Raw genomic sequence first — 25903 nt, 5'->3', positions numbered from 1 at the left:
TGGGAGCCCGTGACAGCGTACGAAGACCGTCTGAATTTAGCCCGGCTGGCATCCACGGTCCCGAGGACCGCCTAATCACGACGGATCCTAGCTCTCCTAGCTCTTCAGATCAAAGTTAATCCTAGGTATCCTAGTATATCTTCGGTGGTCAGCCCCCCGGGTACGGGAACAACGCAGACGAGATGGTTCGGTCGTAAAAGTGCTATTCTTACAGTTTGCATTCCTCGGCTCTCGGCGTGTTGAGCAACTCGCTGGCCAGGCTGACGTATTCCCACGGGATCCCCCTTGAGTCGACGCTGAGCTCCCGGCCAGCCTGAGGGAACTCCGAGGGGCTCTGGAGGGACGTGAAGCTAGTCTCCAGGCAGAGTCTGTGGGGCGGCGTGCCGGCCAGATTGCTCGGATGCGATTTCACCGGGCTGGACGAGGACAGCAACGCTCTCATTTCCTGTTCGATCTCCATCTCCTGGATCTCGACGACCTCGCGCGCCTCCGACGCCTCCGTGGACGATGCGTGACCGGAAGCCAGCCTCTGCGGCTTCGCCGGACCCAGCGTCGTTACAACCTGGCATATCCATACACGCGTGTTTCCATGTAAATCGTGCCTCGCCGAATTGACCAGTCGGTCGTTAGGCCCGCGTTTAATCGATCCGGCGAATGCCGCTCGACTTTCATCGACAACTGGTGTCGCCACACCGCGTATCGCTATTTCGCGGTACTCGATTAGCGGATGATTGAATGATAGTCGCCGATTTAGGAATATAAAGTGGTATGGCGCTGATGGAACTGATTTAGCGGTTTACTTCTACATCCGATTGTGCGGTTTCCTAATATCGATTGCTCGCCGAGCACGATGTTACTGGCGGACAATGGCGTCCAATTCGGGGATCGAAACGAGCCGGACTCGGTACATACTCTTGGCCGAACTTCGACGAACGAATATGTTAAATATTTACTATAGGGGAGCTATCTTCCTTGGGCCTTGACCTTGCTGTGCGCTGTGTCGAGGACACTTCCCTTAGGAATCTTAGAAAACGTCAATCGTCGCTCATTTGTTGTCAAAATTTTATTAAGCAACAATCTGATGGGCTCTGCATATGATCCGAATAAATCCGATTACAATAATAATAATAATGTCACGACATTCGACGTGCACTAATACCTATGTAATCATTGCATTCATTTCCGTCTATCATCTGGTACTTGTGGCGTGGTGGAGAATGATAAGTGTCCGGTGACTTGTGCCAAATGAAGTTGAAATTGGGGTGTATGCCAAATGAAGTCCAAAGATTTGGCAGAAAAGTTATTCCATCAGAAAGTGTTTATATTATATTTTCAAATATATAAGGATAATAATATAAGACAATAATTTGTCTATTTCATTGATGGCTGACAAGGGGAAGATCTTCACTGAGTGGTCATGATTGTACTTGTAACTTGTTGTAATTTGTTATAATTCCATAGAGTAAGTAGGAGACGATTGCAGACCAAAAAATATCATATGCATCAGTAGCATTGATTGTAATTTAACGGGATCTTGCAAAATATCTTATACAAATTTTTAGGTTTCAATTATCCTGAACACGTACAGTAAATCGCAAAGTTCGCAGCATCCGAATGTTTCACATGAAAACATACCCGTAACTCTTTCGATCCCTGATTGGACGACTGATTCAGAGCGTAATTGACAATGCAGCCGTTTCGACGTTGCACATTGCGCACCGTCGAATGGCTTTATTTCTTCGTAAAACGAAATAACTGTTCACTGGTCTGCGGCATGAGAGAGGAGCGGGCAGCTACGTTCCTCGAAAAATCAGCTGGCAGACGGATTAAACAAAGAGGCGTAGCGATTTACGTACAATATCCCTCCCTGTAATCGCGCTTATAATCGCGTCGTCGTCATCCGGCATATTGTCCCCGCGGCGAACAATGGACAGACATGGCGTTGGTTTTCCCGATAGCAATAAAAAAATATTGATTCTCGTAGGAAATTCCGCCTTGGGAGCGTAGGAACGGGGGAGCCAAGGCGCCGACGGCGCTCCGTAATCGCGTTACCGGCCCCGGGACCGGGACGCGCGTCCATAGAGAGGGAACACGGCGCGCCGCGAGTGTGCACAGAAGAATTCAATTGTACCGAATCATTTCCAACCGGAATTCGGTCGACGTTTCAAGACCACTTCTCGGACACGTTGGACCATGAAGGCATGCTGTGGGTCTCCGCCAGTGGCCTTGAACGATCGATTCGTCTCGAATGAAAATTTCCGTTCGGTGGACGACAAAGAGGGGCGGCCGAGAGTAGGTTACGCGTTCGTTTTTTGGGAGGGCCGGGGACAATCGCGGGGACCGTTGTTCTTCACGTTTTCACGAGGCAATTCCGCTGAGAGCCAATCCGTATATCCCGCGGGCGGCATTCTCGACAAGAAGAACGGGCTCCGGGGTCGCGTTTCGATCCGACGATCGTGCATTCTTCATCCCCATTATTGGACAAGGCCTCCCGGCGAACGTCCGCTGAATATTTCACGCGAATCGCGGACCCGCCGAGGCAGCTCGGTTAAAAGTGCACGCCGGGTAACGACTCGTTCGTTCGCGGCACGGTTGAAGTCTCCAAAAACGGATTACGTAACACGCGGCCGGCGAGGCAACGCCGCCATAATTTACGCTACAAAGCGGACCGGACTGATACGCTCGAGTTGATCCCGCGCTGCTAAATTCTTTTTTGCAATTTTACGGGATGAAAGGACTGCGTACTGGATAACGGTAACTAGTTTTACCTTTGCTGAGAGTCGTTCGGGAGGAGTGTGCGGATTATTAACCTGTTAACTGATTTGTCGACCGTCGATGAATCCAAGACACGAGCCAACTTGCACTGTTTTAGAGAGGACTGCGGAGCTTTATGCGAGGTTGAAAGTGGCCGTAAAAGTTGTAGTCAGTTTCGACAATTTTAATAAGCTGGGAATGAGACGCCAGTGAATTAGGTTCGAACCCAAACATAACCTAGAACGAACCCAGGCATAAGACCAAGCTCGGGAAAAGTTTATGTTGTATTTGTGGACCGTTGTGTTCGCTTCAACTTGTTGAAACTGTCTCAAAACAATGGAAAACAAATGGTTGAACGACATTTAAATATGCAGCTCGACGTTCTGAACAACTTTTTGGTTAGGTGCGTAACAAAAGCGATTGTATCATGGCGACTTTATTCAATTACGTGTGAATTAAGTTTAGGTTATGTCTGCGTTAGTTCTGACACAGGACAGTGTTATTGTGTCGCTGTTTGTTTCATTCATTTCGGTCTGAGACAACGAAACACATAAAATCCGCAGTCCAGTTATTATTCGAACGTCACAGTGGGTGCAAGCGATCGTCGAAGGGGAACAAAGAACTACGGGGTCTTCCTCGGTTAACACGTTAACGGCAGAAACCTAAATCGCATCCGGCAAGAATCATTGCAGAATGGCGCGTCTAAAGAGCGTAAAACGTAGAATGATGCGAGGTGCACATGCATGATCGATCGTGAATACCATTCCCAAATCCAGTGATGAGTAACCAGCGACCCCGTCGAAATTTAACAGTGCTCCGACTTCTCGTTACTCGATTAGATCGATCCGTCCCAGATACGGATGGATCACGCCGAAATAATGCTCGTCGCTGTTTCAACCGACTGGACGATCGATCTAATCGCATCACGGTGATCGTACGGAGCCGATCGTTGGCAACATCGTCACTCGGACCGATCCGATACCACTAATCTCTACGGTATGTCCATTTGCGTGGATACGTACTTCCCGCGTGATCTCGGGTTCGTTGGTGAATGGAGGTGAGCGATACGACTAAATACCGTGACCGCGAGTGCGTTAGATCGAATGCGAACGAAGGTGGCGAGAATGGGCTGCAATGGTGACGATGACAGAAATGATTTATCTCTCGGAGTTCGCCGGTCGCTGTAGACCTGTCCGTAACGTGCCTAATTGCCGCGACGTTCTGCGACGAGCTCTGCTTCAGGATTCCGATGATATTGATCTCTTGGATATTATATAGACATCGATGCTTTCATATTGCTTTTGGGAAGCCGTCTACGGGAGCCTCTGCTTCAATTATGCCAAAAGTGCATGGATAATGAGATCGTATAATTTCAATGCTCGCGAGTGTTTGATGCGACTGTTTCTTCAGGTGCGAGCTTTATTAAGGATCTTACGGAAAGAGGATTAATAACAAAAGCACCTCGGCCCGGTATAAAATAATTTCCAAGAGAGACTCGTCTACAGCGACCTCGCACCAGTGATATTGTTCTTTCCAAGCTACTCTCTTCGCTTTGCCGTTCGGTCGAAGTTTAATTCGACCGTTCCCCCTCGTCGAGATGTCTGCTGAATTAACATCCACGGAACAGTTCCCCGGCAAGAGATTCCCGCTTTCGAGTGCATTCAAAGAAATAGGCAATCAGAGGCTGCCGAGCTTTCTTTCGAACACTTAATTTTATTCTGCACAACGACCCAGAACTGCCATTAAATCCGGAAAGTGGTGACGGGGTGATTTTTCTCAGGTAATTCGAAGAATCTTTTTCCTACGCGGAAATATTCCTCGCGGCTTCGTTAACGAGATATTGAAGAGATATAGTACGGACCAATCAGAGGGCGAGCACTGCTGGCGCCACGCCCTCGCGGCCAATGACGCGTCGCACTTGCCGCCGCGGGGGCGGAGCGTTTGTTTTTCGTTAATTGCTCGTTAGCAAAGCCTCGGCCAATAGTTTCGCCGAGGGAAAAGTTACTTCAAATCACCCGTAGAATCTTTTCGGGCGTGACGCGAGAATTTTGACACTTCTGTATGCACCGAACAAAATTAGATTTTAATCATTTTACCATGTAAAATTATCTTACGTTCTATAATACCATGCGAATACTTCATTTTATTGTGATCCATGAACAAAATTTGATTTCATCGTTTCCAATCATTGCCTCCTGTGAAAGTGTCTCACGTCCCGTAATTCTGTTCTCTAATAATTGCGAGACACCAGACGCGCGGGGTGGAACACAATTGTTCAGTCAACAAGGAACTTGAAGTAGAGAAACAGAGGACACTTATCACTCCAGCTAACATCAGCAGACCGCGGAAGATTAAGTGATACACCCAGTGTTTATTACATGTATGCAAAAATTGTATTTCGTTCAGTGTAATTCTTCAATCTTTGGTTTAATTATTCTCACTCATTTTTTTAGGTTTCAACGAATAATCCGAATAGATTGCAGAGAAAGTGCAAACAAATCTGAACTGATTTTTGTAATTTTGTTCGTCGCGGGATTAATCTCATTCACGCAGAATGCAACGAAGAGGGCAAATAACCGTAAAGTGCAAATAACCGAGAGTGCAGAATAAAATTTTTCTCGAGAGAACTGCGGACATCTGCAGCATTGTATAAGCGACTCCTGTGTTGTCAGTCTTTCCATAAATACTTGTACTGCCACTTAGAAGCAGTCGGTGAAACCTGATTATCTGAGAAACTAAGAATGCAAGAATTCTGTTTCCCAATTTTTACTAATCTTTGCTCAAATGACGACTGCACTAAGTACAATTCACACATTGGCTGCTCTGCAAATGACGAAGGAAAAGAAATGGAGCATCTTGGGCCTGCTGGATGACTCATCAGTGTCTATAACAAACGCAGTCTTATGGGACATCGTAAGGAGCAGGTCGGTGACTCATCGGGTAGCAGCGATGAAGCGCCATCTGCTGGCGAGCGTAAGAGGAAGCCGCCGCAGCGCTACGACTATTTAAAATTGGAGCGAGTCGAAAGGTGACGACACCTCGTGGCGAAACGAAGAACATCGTCAGAATAGCATTTTGGTGAACGATAGCACTGGCGCGTGCGTCAACTCTTTGCGGAAAAGACACCGAGAAGCCTGAAGACGTCTTCTGTACCTTGTGTCGTGGCGAGAAGAGTGTGTGGTGGCATTGAGGTCGGCGTCGCGGCTATGCAAGGTGGCCAGTGTACTTTGATGGTGGAGTACGACGTGTCGTTGATCGGGCCTCCGTTGGGTCCCTGGGTCCGTTGCAACCGTTGCATGCGTTGCTGCACCGGCCTCCGCGGCGCCCCGATCTCTGCACGCTGACACCTAATCCACACCACACACCCTCAGCCATACATCCTCTCGTAAGGCTCGTTGATTAGCCACGATTCGAAGGGACATCGTTCGCCAGCTCTTTGTACACTTCGTTTTACTTCATTCGAACATGTACTTCGCGGGTACGCAGGCCGGCGCGAGCATCGGTCTGATCTACAATGCCTCCGTTATTGCGTGTCGACAAGTTTTATAGCATGCAGGCGCTCTTCTAATGCAGAAGAACTAATCGGTGTTCGGATGACAGAACAGTTACTTAATTAGAACGCAGGGTCAAGTCTTCACTGATTTGTATAATAAATAGAAAGCGTCCCAAAACTGTTACCGATTGAAAGGAGTGATTCCTCAGGTGATTTGAAGTAACTTTTTCCTTAGCGAAAATATTCTCCGTGCCTTCGTTAGCGAGTTATTGATGATGAAAAACACAGACCAATCAGGCAGGCAGGGGCGGTCCTGCGCGACAGCGAGCGCGACGCGGCATTGGACGCAAGGGCGCGCTCCCTCTCCGATTGGTCCGTATTTTTCGTAAATAACTCGTTAACGAAGCCACGTAGAACATTTTCGCCAAGGAAAAAGTTACTCCAAATCACCTAAGGAATCACTTCTTTCCGGGTATAATATGTATTTTGTGACATTCTGTAGACTTTGTAAATCTACAGGGTGTTGGGTCTAGTAGAAAATGATAGAACTTTGTCATAGTGATTGATCGTTCAAAATAGGCACCTCTCTATCACAAAAAAAAATTTCAATCATAATCATCGCTAGGAATACAGAATTCTTGAAATAAAGATAACCTTTTTGTTTTGTTATTGAACTTTGTGATTCTCTGTTGTAGGTCATTATAGAAAATAGAAGCGGCCTTGGCATTTCGAAAAATTCTCAGACAGAACGATGACAAAACAACGGGGACATTCCAGTTCGCCGAAGTGATCGAGCCAACCTGCACACTGTTAACCCTCCAATAGCAAACACCGGGTCATAGGACGCTCGAGAATCGATTTCGGAATTCGCGAACACGTTTCCTGTCCTCTGAAATTATTAATCATTCCCATTTTCGAAGAGAGGTAAGAAACTAGATAAGTAACGACTAACATTCCCATGCAGAAGTTTCTGTTACGATGCGGTAAAACGTAGAAGTTTACTATGGGCCAGAACTGACCCGGCGTTCGCCTTGCATGCGGTCGTCTCTGTCCGCTTTCCGTGGGTTAATGCCTAGTCTAACGGAGAGCTCGTCAAAATTGGATTGCAACGTAGGAAATAGAATCGATATTAATGTTTTCTTACCCTTAATTAGATAATTACTTAGCAATTGTATATGTTTTTTATTCGTAAAAATAGCGGAGCCTTGAGTTTTTTATTTGACCTGTTGTTCTTGATCTGGACGAAACAAAATAGTCTTAGCTTATTCAATGGAATTTGACAAAGAATGGCAATACTCGCGAAGCCATAATTATCTCTACCATCCTGTTGGATCAGATAATTTTTAAATTTACACGGTCATGCTGTATAATGCAATCGTAAAACGTTCTAGAAATGCATGATTAATTCAGGACAAAATGTTTTCTTAATCTGTAAAATATAGATTGTTATTTCATAGATTGCAATCCAATCTACAGGATGTCCTAAAAGTCCCGTTGCACTCCGAAAGGAATCTTGAGATGATTTGAAGTAACTTTTTCCTTAGCGAAAATCTTCTACGTGGTTTCGTTAACGAGTTATTAACGAAAAACGTGGATCAATCATAGACCGAGAACAGTTGTTGACGCTCCGCCTACGCGAGCAATGGCGCATCGCGGTCGCGAGCCCGCGCCTGTTGTACTCGCACTCTGATTGACCCGTGTTTTTCGCTAATAGCTCGTGACGGAAGAGGCGGAGAATATTTTCGCTAAGGAAGAAGTGACTTCGAATTGCTCCAGGAATTTTTCCGTGCAACAGATAGATATATAGATCTAAACTACAAAGATAGGCAATCGGGGTGAATCACAGCAGTGTCGGGCAATTAAAGAAAATTTCTAAACGGTGTCCGGACTCCTGAGGCGTGTGAATTTTTAACGCCTACCGTTCGATAGCACTCTTAATTGCCTCCGCGTGTGGTGGTTCAACTCTCCTTTCCGGAGTCCGTTGCCAGCTAAAACACTAAGTCGTTCGAAACAGATGTCTAAAGTTCCGTTACTTAATACCTACACGGGGGAGCATTCAATCGCAGCATTCCTACATAATAAGATTTTCTAAATACGCCGGGCTACCCTAATCGCAAGGGTGCAATATGTGCGATGTCTGACTCGCATGCAAAAGCGGAAGCAGAAACAGCCGTTCTCTCTCCGCTTCGTTGTCGATGCATTAGCGTGATCTAAAAAACAGCATCGAAATTAGGATGAAAACCGACGGAAAGCTGAAATCAATCAACGAATTAATGAAATCACAATACAAACATAAGCGGCAATGTAACTGCGTTTCTTGCGTGTCTATTGACTACGTATTTCGCACTCTATAGGCTCAAGAGATTCTGATTAGGCTGCGATTTTTACGATGGCAACGAATCGTGCAAAATTTTGAAGACGTTAGAATAAGCTAAAGATTTTCTGTTAGACAATTTTTTGTCAGAATGCTTGTGTGAAAAATTTCTAGTGAATATTCGCAGACGAGTGACGAGACTATAGAGAACGACTGTACAGAATGTCCCAGAATTTCTGTTATAGTCTGGCAGAGGGGAAAAGATGACTCGTGAGATGATTCGAAGAAACTTTTTCCTCAGCGAAAATGTTCTCCGTGGCTTCGTTAACGAGTTATTAGCGAAGAACGCGGACCAATCGTAACGCGGGAACGGTTGGTGCTCCGCCTACGCGGTCAATGGCGCGCCGCGTTCGCTATCACGCAGGACCGCGCTAGTTGTACGCGCTCTCTGATTGGTCCGCCTTTTTCGTCAATAACTCGTAAACGAAGCAACGGAGAACATTTCTGCGAAGGAGAAGAAGTTACTTCAAATCACCCGAGGAATCTTTCTTTCCGAGTTGCAACGGGGACATTCTGTCCAAGAATATTTTATACAGGGTGTCTTAAACGTTCTATGAGTGAAAACGCGAGTCCTGGTAGGAAGGACATAATCGGAGATTTGAAGGTGTTGTTTCATCCTTAATGGATCACGCCTGTGCAGCAATCTTTATGAACAGTGGCGCGCTAAATGGGAACCGGAAATGCGCGGGCACAGGAGACAAACCGAGATTTCATCGCTTTGACATTATGGCCTCTGGCTGGTTTCGAGTGGACCGGGAATCCCATTAGAGTTCATTAAACCGTTAATCACACCGCATTCTCTGATAATTCGGCTTGTAAGTGGGTCAACTTTATTGTTTAATTACGCGTGCGTAATCCTATAGTTCTTGCGACATTGTTTTCACTCACAGATAATCTGCCGAGTTTAAGCATTTGTGGGAAAATATTTGTAGATAGTAGAAACATTTAAAGAATTTTCAAATATTTATAATTTAAAGATTGTCGAGAACAAAAATAAATGAAGAAGCGGTATCTTGCAATTGATGCAGACAAGTTTTGCGTTGCATAAATTGGCTACAATCTACTGGTACGTTCCATCGACACTCGAACACCCTGTATAACAAGAATGGGTACAACGAAAGCGGTGTCTGAACAACAAAACGAATAAAACTCGAACTACTGTAATCGATCGTTTAATGTTTATTGAACGCTTGAAGCACAGAGTTAGGAAGCGAAACCTGCGAAATAAACAACAACGTTCATCATGGTAGAAAGTATATTGATCGAAGTAGCGTACATGGAAAATTATACAGAATCGGAGTAATCACGGTGCAATCAAAACGACCACTAGTAGTTAGTTACAGGTATCGAAATGTGTACACGTATAAGTATGGGTAGAGCTATATGTTACAAATCCACGCACGAGTTACAGTTACAAGCGATGGTGGATCTATTTAATGCTCGATTACACGCGGAAACTAAACACGAGCACCGTCTGTTCATTCAACGTAGAGACAGATTGCTTCAGTCGTTTTGGATGCAGTCAATTTCGTACGAAAACGAAAGAAGAGAGAAGAGAGAGATATCCTTTTAGAGGATCGAAGGCTAAACTTTTCCTTGGGGGTTTATGTTTCTTTGACTTTCCGGTGTACATTCCAATAGATTTTGTCGAGAAAAGTCCGCAAATCGAACTCCTGAATCTAAGTATTTGATTAAAATGAGTTCTAAATTCATTTGTTGAAAGGTTTCCAACGTTTTTGACAGGTTATGTCAAGGTTGTAGCTTATTAGCGGTTCTACTCTACGCGTGTCGCCATCTAGCGGCGTCGCTAATTAAATTACGTCCGTGGACCGAGTACGCATCAATATGGCGTCAAAAACGCCATAAAAATGAATTCAGGACTTATTTTAATTAAATTCCTAGATTCGGGACTTCGATTATTGGTCTTTTCTCGACGAAATCTTTTGGAACGAACACTGGGAAGTGAAATAAATAGAAACCCCCAAGAAAAAGTTTAACCGAATCGAAAACAATATGATCGAGTAACATAAAAAAGAACAGAAAACAGCAGTACAATATCGAATTACGTGAAGGAGCTACATACACGATTAATTCTATCTGCAATACGTTGCGGTTAAAACTCATGCAGTGTCGATGAGCATGCGTGTCGATCACTCGACCTAGGTCCGAGCAAATAAATAATACATAATAGAATGCGGATGCTCGGCAAGAGATACTCGGCGTGGAAACATTGTATTGCATTAGTGTTGGACGTTCTATCGTCGGTGATCCGTGTTTAAGCTGAACTAAACTAAAATCAAAGTAACGCCAACGATCATACAAACGTAACACACTATACATACTATTCAACGGTGACTACGGGCTACAACTAGCACGACTACTGTTACATTGAATAAAATCCTGTACAAAAACTGGACGCAGTGAATCGGTAGAAATCGGATCTTGAAACTTGGTCGGAAGAGGCCGAGCTCTGATAGACTGCGGACGTGAATGTGAGTTTACAGTTTTTTTCGGGGGCATTGTAAGTAACGGACAATGATTTCTTCAAATGTGTTGTCAGTGCACTGATTTCTTTTTATACATTTGTAACTGGATATTCATGGATATTATATATAATATTATATATATATTATACGAGACTTCACGAAATTATCTACAGAAATAGTAATCTCCGTTACCAATTAAAATAAGAACATTTTTGCCCTTAAAACATAAATCTAGGTTAGAAAGAATCTTCTAATCCCACAGCACATTTGTCATACGTGGACTGTGGACCTTCGCGCGAAATAAAAATTACCTAGATTAATTGTACAAAACAGAATTTAAAAAAACTTAAAAATCTTAAACTTAAAAAATATAAAAAAACTTAAAGAACTAAAGAATTAAAATATATATATAAAATAGTATCAATAAATCACAAACACTGTTACAGTATCCCAAAATCCCAAAAAGTCTTTACTGTTCTGTGATCACACATTTTTTCCACAACCGTATAACATTCGCAGTTTAGTCCAATGCAACAATGTTAAAAAGAATCTCGTCGGAACACAATGTTGAAGACAACGATGCACACCCATTGAAAACGTGTTTAACCTCGAAACTAAATCCAAGAGGCTTGATTAAAGTGACTCAGTTCACTGACCTTGGTAACGAACTCGACGGTCACATAGGTGAACCTCTGCGGCTCCTAATTGCAAGTACCGTGGCCACCGAGTTCATTGGCCACGCTGTCGCATTGTATAGGTTATGTGAACATCCGCAGTCTATCGTCGGAGAAAAAAGCGCGGCCGAAGAAAAGGCGGCGGATCAACAATGAGCCCAGGATGCCGCGTCAACGGGCTGGAGATTGCGTATCCGTTCGCTCGTATACCTCGACATCGACGACAATGGTCTCGCCGGTCGTTTCCGGGACATTGATCGTCGCGATTTGAACTTGCGTACTATCACGCTCGGGATCGTTCGCGTGTCCGTTACCCTGCACCCGGTTTTCGGGTAGCTTCTGAGCGTCCTTGGGGACGTCCGGATCGTCGGTCGTCTCATCCAGCAGCTCGTAAATACCGGGCCTTACCGAGGACATCCGGCTAACCGGCAACTGCGACCTCTTTACCTGATCGAGTATCGTGGCGGCCTGGCTTACCTTGAGCAGGGCCTTCAGCATGTTGTCCGGCATGTGGTCCTGTATCATCACCGGGCTGATCAGCACCTCGTCGAAGTCGCACGGGCCAGCCCACAGTGCTTGGTACACCGGATCGTGTTTCTTCAACACCTGTCTGCAATCCGACAAAGGGATCAGTGGGAACATCGATTGACGCGTTGCTTCGCCACGTGGCCGTGTAATCGTCGCAGAGAGCAGTGGTTAAGCAGATACATAGACGACATCGTAGTATACGATCGTGCAACGCATTACATTTGCAACATTGTTGGTAGATTTGATGACAATGTTTACAACATTGTGAAGATATATATATGTGTCATGTACTGTGCTCACTACACTTGGATATGCAATTCTATAACGCACAATGTTTGCAACATTATAGATAATTGTATATGATTTTGCTACGCACAACATTTGCAACATTGTTGCGTAATGACTGCTCGACGCACAACAGTTGCAATATTGTTGGTACATGTGATTGTACAATATACAATGTTTGCAATGTTGTGAAGATATATGTCTTATGCGTGTACTATGCTCGCAACTCTCGGATATGCAATTACGTAACGTACAATGTTTTCAACCTTGTAGATATTGTATATGATTTACAATATGCAACGTTTGCAACATTGTTGGCACATATGTCATAACATTGTAAATATTCGGTAGCACAACCTACAATGTTTATAACATTGCGAATATATAAATTTTAATAAATTCTATATAAAAAAAATTTTATATAAATTTTATAAACATACAATGTTCACAATGTTGCTGTATCCCTTTGATGTCTTTAAGATTACATTACTGTGTGTAGGTAGCTGTTTGTTATACATTTTAGGGGACATGGAAAAATTCCTAGAATATTTAGCTCGGTCAGCGATGTTTAACCCGTTCAAGAAAGAAGTGTAAGGGTAGCAAGTTAACGCAGAATTGTTTACAATACTCCAGTAAGCACTTTTGTTAGTTTGAATCCGTTTGGTGAAATGATATTAACTTCTCTAGATATTCGAATTTTAACCCTATAGGATAAAAGTGGAAGAACAGAAAACCAGCTAACCTCCTTAGAATCTGTTACAACTTATCGATAAGAACTTTTATGTGTCTTCATTCGAGCAGTATGATATTGATTCTGACCTGGATATCCAGTCTTCGACTTTTCCTTGTAAAGATCGTAGTCGAAGAGCAGAAAGCTAACAAAACTGTCGAGAGCTTGTTACGAGCGGGGCTTGAAGTTTGCTCGAAACAGTGGGAATGTAGAAACGCGGAACTGTAGAAATGTAGAAAGTTGCAAATGAGACGGTGCGTTGCAGATGGTACTGGGAGCAGCGTGATCGCTGTCAATGAAATTTAAGCGACGTGAATACAGTGAACACTGCTACCTGCGACGTTGGCTGTCTTCTAAGAGCAACTATAACCTCGCTAACGCTGGGAGCATGCAGTCGGAGGCATTCGCGGAACCGGAAGTTGGGAAACTCGATTTTCTATGCTATGCACCCGGAGATTGCCGCGACTACTCAACCGCTCAAATATGCTTGATCGTCGGCGAGCTGTGATCCGATCTTATTTAGTAACAAAATCGCCGGTTGTTCGAGCGTCGATTTAAACTCGAAACGATTATTCTGGGAAAGATCGCGAACGACAAGGATCAAACAGCTTTCAGCGGCCGATACGTATTCGAGCGATGCAAAGCGAAAAGAAACAGCGTCGATATTTCTCTAAGTCGAATTTCTAAGTTCTAGTCGATCTACAGACATCGTTCGAACACTAGAATTCGTGATTTCTCATTCGATAGGTCATTACGTGGGAATCTCTGTAAATGATTAAAGAAAGATGAACGTGCCGTTGAAATCCTGCAAACTATACATCATCACCTGTAAATCGAACACTGTACCCGGACATTGGGAGATAATCGGATCTACGAAACTTACTCCGTGCATCAAACATCAAATTCTACGTATCCTATCGTACAGAGTATGATCTTCTCTAGACTCGTACATGCACGTTCGATTCGTCGCCAAAGTAACCATTGACGGTGATAAGAACTGACAAAGTCCAATCGTTTTCCGTAATTGGTGTTGCAAACTGAAATGGGAGATTGTTGAGACAATTTGGAACAACTCTTTCCTCAGCGAAAATGTTCTACGAGGCTCCGTTACCGAGTTATCGACGAAAAACATGGACCAATCGGAGTTGCTGGGGCGTTGCCGCGCGACAGCGGGCGCGCCGCGGCATTGGACGCGAGAACGGGCCGTCAGCCGTGCTCGCTCTCTGATTGGTGTCCGTTTTTCGTCAATATCTCGTTAACGGAGCCACAGAGAACATTTTCGCTGAGGAAAAAGTTGTTCCAAATCGTCTCAGCAATATTCTATTGCAAGCTCCAACATCAATCTTCGAGCACTCTGTTGAACCGATGCAAAGTGCAAAAAATATACTGATACACTTGTTTCGTAATCACATTAATCAACAAAGAAAGTTAATAGTTTAAAGTTAATACTTTCAGTGTCTGTAACTGGAACTCTTCAATCGTGGTAGGTTGAGCGAAAGGCGACGTAATCGCCGTACAAGGGACGCAATGTTTCCTCGTCGTTGAAAATTGAGAGAAATGGAACGACGTAATAGCAATTAGGCAAGTCTCGCGGCGTGGAACGGGCGGGTTACTTTGGCGACGAACCGAAGGGAGAGACATCACTGTGGGAGCCAAGTCGTCTGCGACATGGGATAGACGGTGAGTCAGAGACGCTTTAGGGAAACAAGTGTAGAAGTACAAAGTCCAAGGTAGGCATGCGGGCAGATCCTCAAGATGCAATTACCCAGAGCAGCCCTGAAAACGCAAACTTTTCGATAAACGTACCTCCAGCGGCTCTCATACTTCTGCCTAGAAACGGAAAAGATGGTCGATTAAAATGACGCCGGGCGGAGATTCGGTTTCTGTCCCAGACCTCGGTATCATATCTCGAGACTCCGTGAGAGGAGAGGCTCTCTCCCTCTTTCTCTCTCTCTCTCTTTCTCTCTCTCCCTTCGGAGAGAAGCGGGCCAAATGTTATGCCAAAACTTACTCTCCCTTGTTCGGATGATGTCGGACAACGTGTATGATTCGACCAGGCGGGTACAGGGGTCTGTGCAATGTCAACGCGATACTCGAGTCGCTCGGCACCACGGTCTCCGAACGGGCCAAGTCCTTGTCCCTCTGGTACTCGCTGATGCATCCGCCAGCCTCCAAATTTGCGGCCGAGGTGGGGGTGGAACCGCAACCGCAACACATCACCGAGCACGCTATCGTTTTCCACTGTAACGAATGCCACGATTGATACGACGGTTTATCACTGGCCCTCCTTTCCTGAAGCATCGCTGCCTATACGCGATCGCACGATTGCCCCGGAATTTCATGGCTACCCGTAACGTTCCGCAAAATTCTACCGAGCCTGGAGCACGGTCTTTCAATAAACTCGGGAAAATATCGAGGTAGCTTTCCTCGGGAAAATTACGGGCTTGAGATGTGTTGTCAGGAATTCCATTTTGGACAGATTTTGTTCGTATTGTCACCACGTCTTAGTTTTTGAGATATTAGCGCGGTTTCCCAATGAAGGCGAATTTTGACAGAAAAAATATAACCTTTTACGCCAATGAGTCGACAACTTGAGCTATACCTATCATTCTTCAACTTGGACATTTACTTTTCTCAAAATACTGGATCCCTGAAAGCACAGATTTCATTGAAAAGTGTAATGCAAAGAAACTATACGTGTGCATACATTAATGAGGTTATGTATCTATTAGTACGAGTCAAATACTGCGGACGTTCCGATTACATACTACGTTACTTTGGAACGTTATATTTCCGAGATATTTGTGCGATAGAGTTTCCGTCACGAATTTCTTCCAAGGCTAACGTCACGTTTTCCTTAGGGTAGCATAACCTTACATTTTTCCTTTTCTTTATATCGTTTGATATTTTTTGTTCTCTTTCCTTTGTGCTTCTCCTATTTTCTTTTAAATGTACACACACACAGCTACAATTCCTAGGATCAAGATATTCTCACTGGAGCACTTTATAAATTAGGCATATGCACTCTACGATCAAGCGTGCTCTCGCGTCATAAATTATCAATATTAAACATATAAATAATGATGAGATTCATTTCTAGAAGATAGCACACTATAAAATGTTAGATTTTTAAACTTTTATAAAACACCACAATATTTGGGGCGTGCGCAGTAATACCCACACTTACCCTACTATTTTAAACAGAGCTGACTCAGACATAACCTTTTTCTTACCTAGCAGGAATCTATCGTGGCCACTTTTTCCACATCCGCAGAATGAGGTTAGAGATCTAATACAGACCTAACCTAAATCTAAAGCAGACCCAATGCAAACTTCAAGACTTTGAATTTGAGAATGTTTCCGATTAGTTCCAGGTTAGGTATGAGTTAAATATGGGTTATATCTCGGATTTCTAGCGATGTGAAAGATACGGTTCAAAATTTTGAAAAGAAAATATATAGTGTAACCTTGATAACATTTGTGACCCAATTTTGCTGAAATCTTGCGTAGAGCTTGATTTTGCATAAAAGCAATTGTCTCTCGGATATTGTTTGAATTTCAGTAGCTCGAAATTTCGCGAGGGACGTGTTCTTACTGCGAAGTCGCTTCCTTATCGATGTCTTGGTTAAGTCTAAGTTAGGTCTTGGTTAGATCTGGATAACATAACTGCCTGCTTTATCAAGGTTTCGATTAAGTCTAGGTTAGGTTCGGTTTGCTTTTCGGCTCTGTAGAAATCCATCTCGCGAGCATAATATTTCCAGAAAACGAAGCCGAGTAAACATTATCTGCCGAGTTTCAACAGAATGAACCGATTTCCCTTATTTTCATAAGTTTCTTCAGTGTTCGCTCCGCGAACGACGCCGCAAGCAAACACCGGAGCGCGATCCATCTCGAAGTGCTCGATCATTTCGAAAATTCCATTGAAAAAGCGTGGGGCGGTCGCGAAGCAATTAAACTTTACATCTGTGACACGGAAGTAATTAAACTCTGCATCTTTCCAACGAAGCTAATTAACACCAGCCCGCTGTTGGATTCTCTGTGTATCAATTATCGCGCGGACATAAAAGTGCTGCCGCTGTTGCCGGTGCTGCCGTTAAAATGGTTGATTAAATTAACACACTATCCGCGAGTCATAGATCGGAAGCTTTACTCACGTCTAATAAATTTGGAAAAAAATCCGTTTTTAAAAGAACATTCAACAGTTGCAAAGCTGACGATTAAGATTTCGATAACAGGTATATAACGAGGATTGTTAGGATTTCACAGAAAAAATTCTTTCAAATATACAGGGTGAGTCACAAATTAGTACTCATGATTTTTCAGTCCCTTCCGATGGTCTGACAAAAAAATGTTTCCTATTAAAGTTAATTAGTATTTAATCGACAAGAAATTGCAATTGTTTTAATTAAAGAAACTATTGATTTTCGATGAAAAAGCAAGGTCACCGTTATATCTTTAAATGAAACCAGGTAATTTTAACTTGATAGTATTGTAGGCGATGTCGAGACGTATTCGACGACCGGCTACACGATGACCTTCGGATGACATTGAAGGAAAAATTGCCATGATTCGATTGCAATGTCATCCGAAGGTCATCGTGCAACAGGTCGTTGAATTCGTCTCGACGTCGCCTACAATGCTATGACGTTACAGTTACCTAGTTTTGTTTAAAAATATAACGGTGACCTTGCTTTTTTATCGAAAGTCAGTTCGTTTTTAAATTTAAACAACTGCAATTTCTTGCCGGTTAAACAACAATTAACTATGGTACGAAACATTTTTTTGTCAGAGCATCGGAAGGGGCTGAAAAATCGTGGGGACTAATTTGTGACTCACCCTGTACAACGCAATTTAAACAAAATAAATTTGTATAAAACGCTATTAATATCTCTCCCGCGCATGGTATGTTAACACGATCTTCTGTATTCCAACGGAAATTGATAGAGACTGCGCGAGGTACCGCGATTCCACTGATAATTTCGTTGGTAGTAAACCCGTGTTCCGTCGTGTTCCAGTTTCCCGCATCGAGGAATACCACGTACCTTGGGGTCGACGCTCCTTTTTATGGCATTGATAAGATCGGCCCTCAAGCTCTCCATTTGCCGGAGCCCTATCCTCGGCACGACGTCCTTACCAACCACCACGGATGTAATAAATTCCTGCGTGTATTGCTGCGCGGGCATGCTCAACAGACCGCCGGGAGGAGCGAACGAAAAGCAGATCAGGTCCGGATACTCCTGCCTGAGGAGTATCGCGAGGATAGCAGCCGTGCCACCTCCTAAGGAATGGCCGACCAATGCAAGACCGAATTGATCGGTCCCCCTCGTGGGATCCTGCAACAGAATTGTGTGTACTGTATATTGTATGCGGTGTGTATTGCATATTGGATATTTTATATGGTGTATTGGATGTTGTATATTTTATACAGGGTGTATTGCATATTGTATATCTTGTACAGTGATTGCGTATTGTATATTGTATACAGTATGTAATGTATTATATATGATGTACTGTATATAGTATATAACATACAACGTATATTGTATATTTTATACAGTGTGCATTGCATATTGTGTACTGTATACAGTGTGCATTGTACATTTTATATTTTTATCAGTGTGCATTGTATATTTTTATCAGTGTATATTGTATGCAGTGTGCACTGTACATGATATATTGTATATCGAGTATAATAAATATACATTCTATATTATATATTTTATACAGTGTGCATTGCATATTGCATATTATATACAGTTTGTACTGTATATTTTATATTATTATCAGTGTATATTCTATATTGTATATAGTGTGTATTGTATAACTGTACGTATTATACTGTATATTGTATGCAGAATGTATTGTATATGATACGTTGTATAGAGTGTATATTGTGTACTCCGTGTATTGTACATTTTCTATATATGTATATAGACATATATATATCTATAATGTATATAGAGTCTATTGTATATGATATGTTGTATAGAGTGTATATGGTATACTCTGTGTATTGTACATTTTATATTTTAAACAGCATGTATTGTATATTATTATTGTATACAGTATTGTATATTATTATATTTTATATTGTATACTTTATAATGTATACAGAGTCTATTGTATATGATATGTTGTATAGAGCGTATATTTTATATTATTATTATATTGTATACAGTGTATATTGTATATTTTATAATGTATACAGAATGTATTGTATATGATATGTTGTGTAGAGTGTATATTGTGTACTATGTGTATTGTTCATTTTATATTTTGAATAATTATAATAATTATATATTATTCTTGTACTATACAGTATGTATTGTATTTGATACATTTTCTCTATACTGTTTATTGTATATTGTATATTATATATTATATACAGAGTCTATTGTACATAGTCTACAATATTTATATTGTATAAAATATATTATGTTCAGTGTCTGTATTGTATATTATATACAGTATAGTATACTGTATAGGGTGGGTCATAGAAAAATTGAAGGTTATGTCAATATCTCCCAACTTGTTCATCTTCAATCTTTCTTATTCTCTGTTCTTACAGATCACCCCTTAAAAATTAAAATGTCTGAAAGGTCAATGATTAATATTATAATCGCGGTGCAGTCGCGCTCCGAATTCCCAGAAATGCGACGATAAAGAGGTACCGGCTCCCAACGCGGCCATACAGCCCGTGGAAAGCGGCGGAAAGCTCGAAGCGTCGGGCTCAATTAACGGGCGGCGGCGAATAAGAAAAAATTTAGGGGGCCATTTAGTGTCAAGTAAACCGACAATATCCGCGACCGTTGAATGCCAGCGCGAGAGTTCCGAAGCTCGATAAAAACGTCTCGGAGTCGATAAACATTCTCTACAGTGTGCGTGCTGTATGTAGGCCATCTTACGCGGACGCACGCCGCCGGTCGTAAATATGAAACAGCTCGGGATATTCACACGATAAACTTGGCATCAAGTTTACAGGATGATTTAGGACTGGTCCCGCGGACGTAATCTCGCGGAGCCACGTTGTTCTATTTTTCGGGCGGCAGGCTCACGGGATCCGTCGCCGTTGTCATTGAAGAGTCAACGAAATGGTTCACCAAAATGGTACAAGCTTGCACTCGTTTTTTCCCCCAGTTGCATTGCATAGGTTCGAATCTATAAATTGGACTAAAAAGGTCTGCTGGGTTTTGGTAAAAATTGTGTACATTTTAGAATACCGGTCGTTAAAAATGGTACTTTTTGAATAGGTTAGCGGAAGCAACGATTGAGCACATAGCAACAAATATTGCGTTTTAACAAGATCTTTTTCATAAAGCAACAAGGTCGGACAATGCGGCAAAATTGTCAGAGAAAACATTTAAAATGGTACCTCTCTAAACCCACTAAAAAATGGTACCGGGTGAAATTAATTATTTGTCGTCTCGTCTTTTTTTTCCAGCAGCAATGCAGAGTTTAGACTTGTTAAATTGAATTTAAAAAATCATCTTGATTTCGACAAAAATTGTATGCATTTACCGGTTGCCCTCGAATCGTGTCACGTGATCTCGGAATTGCCTACGAAATGTGTCACACGTGACCCCGGAATTGCATTCGAATCGTATGTCTCGTGTATCACGTGACCTCGGAATTGCCTTCTAATCGTGCGTCACGTGACCTCGGAATTGCCTTCCAATCGTGTGTCACGTGACCTCGGAATTGCCTTCCAATCGTGTGTCACGTGACCTCGGAATTGCCTTCGAATCTTGTGACGTGACCTAGGAGTTGCCTTCTAATCGTGTCACGTGACCTAGGAATGACCTTCTAATCATAGCAAGAAATTAGAAATAAAAGAATTCTCGGATTAGCCGGTTCCAATTCCAACCAGTGCGCATTTCTGGGAGAAATTGCAGCATCGCGAATTCTCTTTGCGGGACGACGACGACAACCGTCGACCTTTTCCGAGATAGTCGCGCCCGGATTTCCCGGAGGATCCGAAATTTCTTGGGTAACAGGCTATCGGCAGGTACGCCGTGAGCAATTATTCCGTTTAAGGGGAGGAGGGGACGGGTCGGGCCGGTTGATTTGCATTTAAAGCGGCTAGAAGTGGGAACGATACCTTGGCCAGGGCGCGCGATATAATGCCCTCCTCGAGCAGCTTTTTACGGATATATTCGGCGGCCTGGACCATCCCCTTGTGACCGAGCCAGTCCTCCCTCGGCGGCGACAATGGTAATACTTCACCCTCCGCGTTCAGATCGGTTAGCACGTCCTTCATGCTGAGGGTGCCTCGTATGCTGACGACAACCTGGAAAACAAGAAAAAGGGGCCGGGGGAACACGGGATCGGTAATTAATTGTTCTCTGATAGAGGCCCTGGCGACGAAGGCGATCGTAACGAGCGCGTTATCAGCATGGATCGTCAGTTCTAACGATCCACCGAGAGATCCTCAGCGATCTCTGTAAGATCGCTGTCGGCGCTGCTGTTGCGTGCGCGTGTAACTCTCAGATATTAATTCCGGGAAAAATCGTTCCGTAGGACTTTTTCGATGAAACTTAGCGCGAATTAAAGGTGGAAGTGTACACTTTAAAATGGGGTAAGTTGGGTTAAAAAAGAATAGCGGGATCGGTATGATAAATTGATAAATCCCGACCAACGATACTGACATGAAATGCATCGATTTTATAGGGATGATTCAAGATAGATTTAAGTTGCGTTTCTGTGGGACATTTTTTAATGTTATTGAGCCTAAATTAAAGATTAAGGTGTCCCCTTTCAGATAGGATTGCTTATATTAAAAAATAATTGCGGGATCAGTATGATAAATCGACAAATCTTGACCGACGACACCGATGTGAAGTGCATCGATTTTATAGAGATGATTCAAGATAGATTTAAGTTGCGTTTCTATGGGACCATTTTAATGTTATTTAGCCTAAATTAAAGATTAAAGTGTCTACTTTAAGATACGGTGAATAAGACAAAAAAGGAATAGCATGATCATTTTGAAAAATCACAAAATGCAGACCCCTGATTCAAAGAAAAACGCCACGATTTTAAAGGGATATTTCAAGTTGAATTTAAGTTGCGTTCCTGTCGAACTTTTTAAATGTTATTTAGTCGAAATTAAAGAGTGAAGTGTCTACTTTAAGATAGAGTAGCATATATTAAAAAAGAATCGCGGGATCATTTAGGTGAATCGAAATACCTGAACCGCTGACTCGAAGAAAAATCGACCCCTAACTCGACTTTCAATAGAAACTTCAAATTGAATTTCCGTTGCGTTCCTGTACGATATTTTAAGCGCAACTCAGCTCAAATTGAAGCTGGAAGTATCCGTTTCAATATAGGGTAACTCAGATTACCAGAGAAATCCCGAGATCCCTCCGAAAAATTGAAAACGTCAGAAAGGATTGGCTGCTCCGGAAAAATATGTCGCGATAAACGAGCGGTCGATGTGTTCGTTAGAATGTGAAGATTCAGGCTGTTTCACGATGAGATCTACATATTAATTAGCTTCCGGTGCAGTAATTGTTTCGATGCACGCATTCAATGCGGATCCAATTCGTCTCGAATAACATCATCGCCGGCGATATCGATTTCCCTTGACGCGAAAATTTCCACAGTTTTCGCCGCTTTCTCGATGCGCCATTTAAACGAAACTGCCACAATTTTCGCGAACAAATATCGTACCTTGTTTCTGTAATTCGAACGTTCACAGCGATTTTATACGTTCACGAGAATCTCGAAACGGTGATAACGCACTGCGATTATTTATTAAACGTCTCAGATTAAACGGTGCTGGCGGATGGAACCATATCGTGGCACCGCATCGAAGCATGATTAAATTTCGCCGTTTCGCCGGGTTCGGGTGACTTTTACGTGCGATATAAATGCATAGCGCCGCGGCGTCCATGCTTTGTCGCACCCACATAAAAATGCCAGTGTTTTAGATCCTGGCTCTCGATGGAAGGAATAAAAGTCCGTATGACCCACATTCTTCTGTTTCGAATTTCAGGGGGTAATTTAGTGATAGCCGGCTTAAATTGTCTTTTGTAGTATCCACTTTAACGTTGTGCAGATTGGATTAAGAATAATTGCGAAATTATTTCGTAAAATCGAAAAACATCGACCGTTAACACGGAGAAAAATGGCTCGTTTTAAAGGGAGAATTCGAGACAATTTTTAGTTGGATTTTCGTTAGACCTTTTTAACGCTACCTAGCTTAAATTGTAGATGAAAATGTCTACTTTAAGGTAGGGTATACTGGATTAAAATATACTCGCGTTATCATTTCGGTAAATCGAAAAAACCCGACCCTTGACTCCAAGATAATAAACTCGATTTTAAGCTGTAAAGTCACGACGACATTAAATTATGTTCCAGTGAGACTATTTTAATGTTACTTAGCTTAAATTAAAGGTGGAAGTGTCTACTTTATGATGTGTTATATAGAATTTAAAAATAATCGTGAAATCATTTTGAGAAATTAAAAAAGTCCGACTATTTACTGGAAAAAAAATTCTCGGTTTTAGGGTGAAAGTACAGGACGATTTTGAATTAGGTTCCAATGAGACTATTTTAATGTTACTCAGCTAGAAATAAAGGTGGAAGTGTCTACTTTAGGATGTGGTAAATCGGATTGAAACAGAATCGTAAAATCATTTTGAAAAATTCAAAAAACTAGATTCCTTACTTGAAGAAGAAATCTCGGTTTTAGGGTGGAAGTTCGAACCGATTTTGAATTAGGTTCCAATGACACGTTTTTAATATTACTTAGCTTAAATTATAGGCGAAAACGTCTACTTTAAGATATGTGTACAGTGGATAGAAATAGAATCGCGCGATCATCTTGAAAAATCGTATAAAACCGATTAATTAGTCGAAGACAACAACCTCGATCTTAAGGTGTAAAGTCAGGACGATTTTAAATTGTGTTTCAGTGAGACTATTTTAATGTTACTTAGCTTACATGAAAGGCGAAAGTGTCTACTTTAAGGTAGGATATACTGGATTGAAATAGAATTGCGTAATCATTTTGAAAAATCGAAAAGAGAGTCGCGAAGTTCCGCAATGCAGTGGCGAGCGACCCAACGAATTCCAAAAACGACCGGAAAGTTGGCAAAACACAGTAACAATTCTTCTGGGAGGCCTCGGTTGGCGGCCGGAACGCGCAGCAGCGCCGAGTGGACAACTCGTAATTAATTAGGGCCAGCGAGGAGCCGTCGCCGCGCGTTTTATAATTAAGCAATCGTGGGGACGGATCTCCGTACGCGGCGCGCGGGATTGCGCTAAGCATCGAATGAGAAATTCATAGAGCGACCAGCTCGACGCGAGCCGTTTAATTCTCAATTTAAACCGTCAGCTTCGATCATTGCGGAGACACATTCGCGAAGAATTATTCAATTTTGTTTCGGATTAATCGACCACGGATGCCGTTTATTTCGTGCATTTCTGTTGTAGACCTAACATAGACCTAACACAGACCTAACGTAGACCTAACATATACCTAACACAAACTTAACCTAGACCTAACACAGACCTAATCTAGACCTAACACAGACCTAACCTAGGCCTAACCTAGATCTAACACACGCCTCATGTAGGCCTAATTCACCTGTAATTTACATTTACAATTTGTACCAAAAAGTTTAAAAAGTTAAAACTGTAAATCTAGGAAAGTCATAAGTATAAGTTAGGTCTGCGTTAGGTTCAAGTCAGCACCCAGATCTAAACTCAGGCCGAATCTATATTTAAAACATCTGCAAACTCACAGTTTACGAGATTTCTTTTTAAAATGCCCTGGCCGTTTCATGTACAGGTTAGGTTTGCGTTAGGTCTGCGTTAAGTCTGCGTTAGGTCTATGTTAGGTTCGAGTTTGCACCCAGATTTAAACTCAGGCCGAATCTATATTTAAAACATCTGCAAACTCACAGTTTATGAGATTTCTTTTTAAAATGTATTGTATCAATCCAAGTACAGGTTAGGTTTGCGTTAGGTTTGGGTTAGGTCCGCAGTTTTTCGCGAATATCTCGGGAACCATTACCGATAGAGACTTTCTGCAAAGTGGCAAATTGTTCAAACTATCAAGCTGAACATCCTGAATCATAAATTATTATTCTATCAACAATTTTATAAACAATTACTAAAATTCCGAAAGTCGCGGAATCATCGAATATCGTCCGTTCGGAACAAAAAAATCTCGAAAAATCCGAACGAACTTATTTCTACGAAATCATGCAAAACAGTTTCGATTCGATACGATTTATTGGTATCGCTGGTTTCGGTTCGCGCACGAGCTGTCGCGCACGTATGACCGAAGAAACAAACCTTTTTCCTGGTGTAATCGAGCGCGACGTAGAACGGCGTCTCGCCCACGTCGACGTGAAATGTCGCGTAAACGACCTCCACCTCGGCGACGTCGACCATCTTTCTGAGCGCGGCGTAATTGCACTGGCAACAATTGTCCTCCACGACGGTCGCGTCATCCTGGTGGCGGCCGCACGGGAAACAGCCGCATCGTAATCTGCGGGACAAGATTCCGGCGCCGTTATCACCCGGACAATCCCTCGCCACCGAGAAATTCATCCGCTCGCACCA

At 42.7% G+C, this 25903-nt stretch overlaps 1 protein-coding gene and 1 long non-coding RNA gene across 10 annotated transcripts in view; one reads left to right on the top strand and one right to left on the bottom strand.

Moving 5' to 3' along the window:
• The window catches only part of inaE (inactivation no afterpotential E), a 146322-nt gene that overhangs the window by 5571 nt on the left and 114848 nt on the right, over positions 1 to 25903 (bottom strand). For 5 of the 9 annotated variants that reach the window (XM_033479631.2, XM_076526322.1, XM_076526323.1 and 2 more), the window contains 7 exons: positions 25634 to 25829; positions 21423 to 21611; positions 18367 to 18657; positions 15336 to 15565; positions 15131 to 15154; positions 12259 to 12391; positions 5908 to 6101 (listed from right to left, as the gene is read on the bottom strand). In XM_033479631.2, the coding sequence (XP_033335522.2) occupies positions 5908 to 6101; positions 12259 to 12391; positions 15131 to 15154; positions 15336 to 15565; positions 18367 to 18657; positions 21423 to 21611; positions 25634 to 25829 (1257 nt within the window). Of the gene's footprint in view, positions 1 to 212; positions 563 to 5907; positions 6102 to 12258; positions 12392 to 15130; positions 15155 to 15335; positions 15566 to 18366; positions 18658 to 21422; positions 21612 to 25633; positions 25830 to 25903 lie in introns of those variants that run through there. The other 4 variants (XM_076526327.1, XM_076526329.1, XM_076526328.1 and 1 more) reach the window with 4 other exon arrangements.
• On the top strand, positions 560 to 11253 carry LOC143260543 (uncharacterized). The gene is made up of 2 exons (XR_013034821.1): positions 560 to 5134; positions 5208 to 11253. It is a non-coding gene; the product is annotated as an uncharacterized LOC143260543 (long non-coding RNA).

The sequence above is a fragment of the Megalopta genalis genome, chromosome 14, assembly GCF_051020955.1.
Source record: "Megalopta genalis isolate 19385.01 chromosome 14, iyMegGena1_principal, whole genome shotgun sequence".
In the NCBI taxonomy this organism is placed as follows: domain Eukaryota; kingdom Metazoa; phylum Arthropoda; class Insecta; order Hymenoptera; family Halictidae; genus Megalopta; species Megalopta genalis.
Note: the sequence above shows the minus strand (reverse complement) of the source record. Positions and strands in the feature narration are given on the sequence as shown.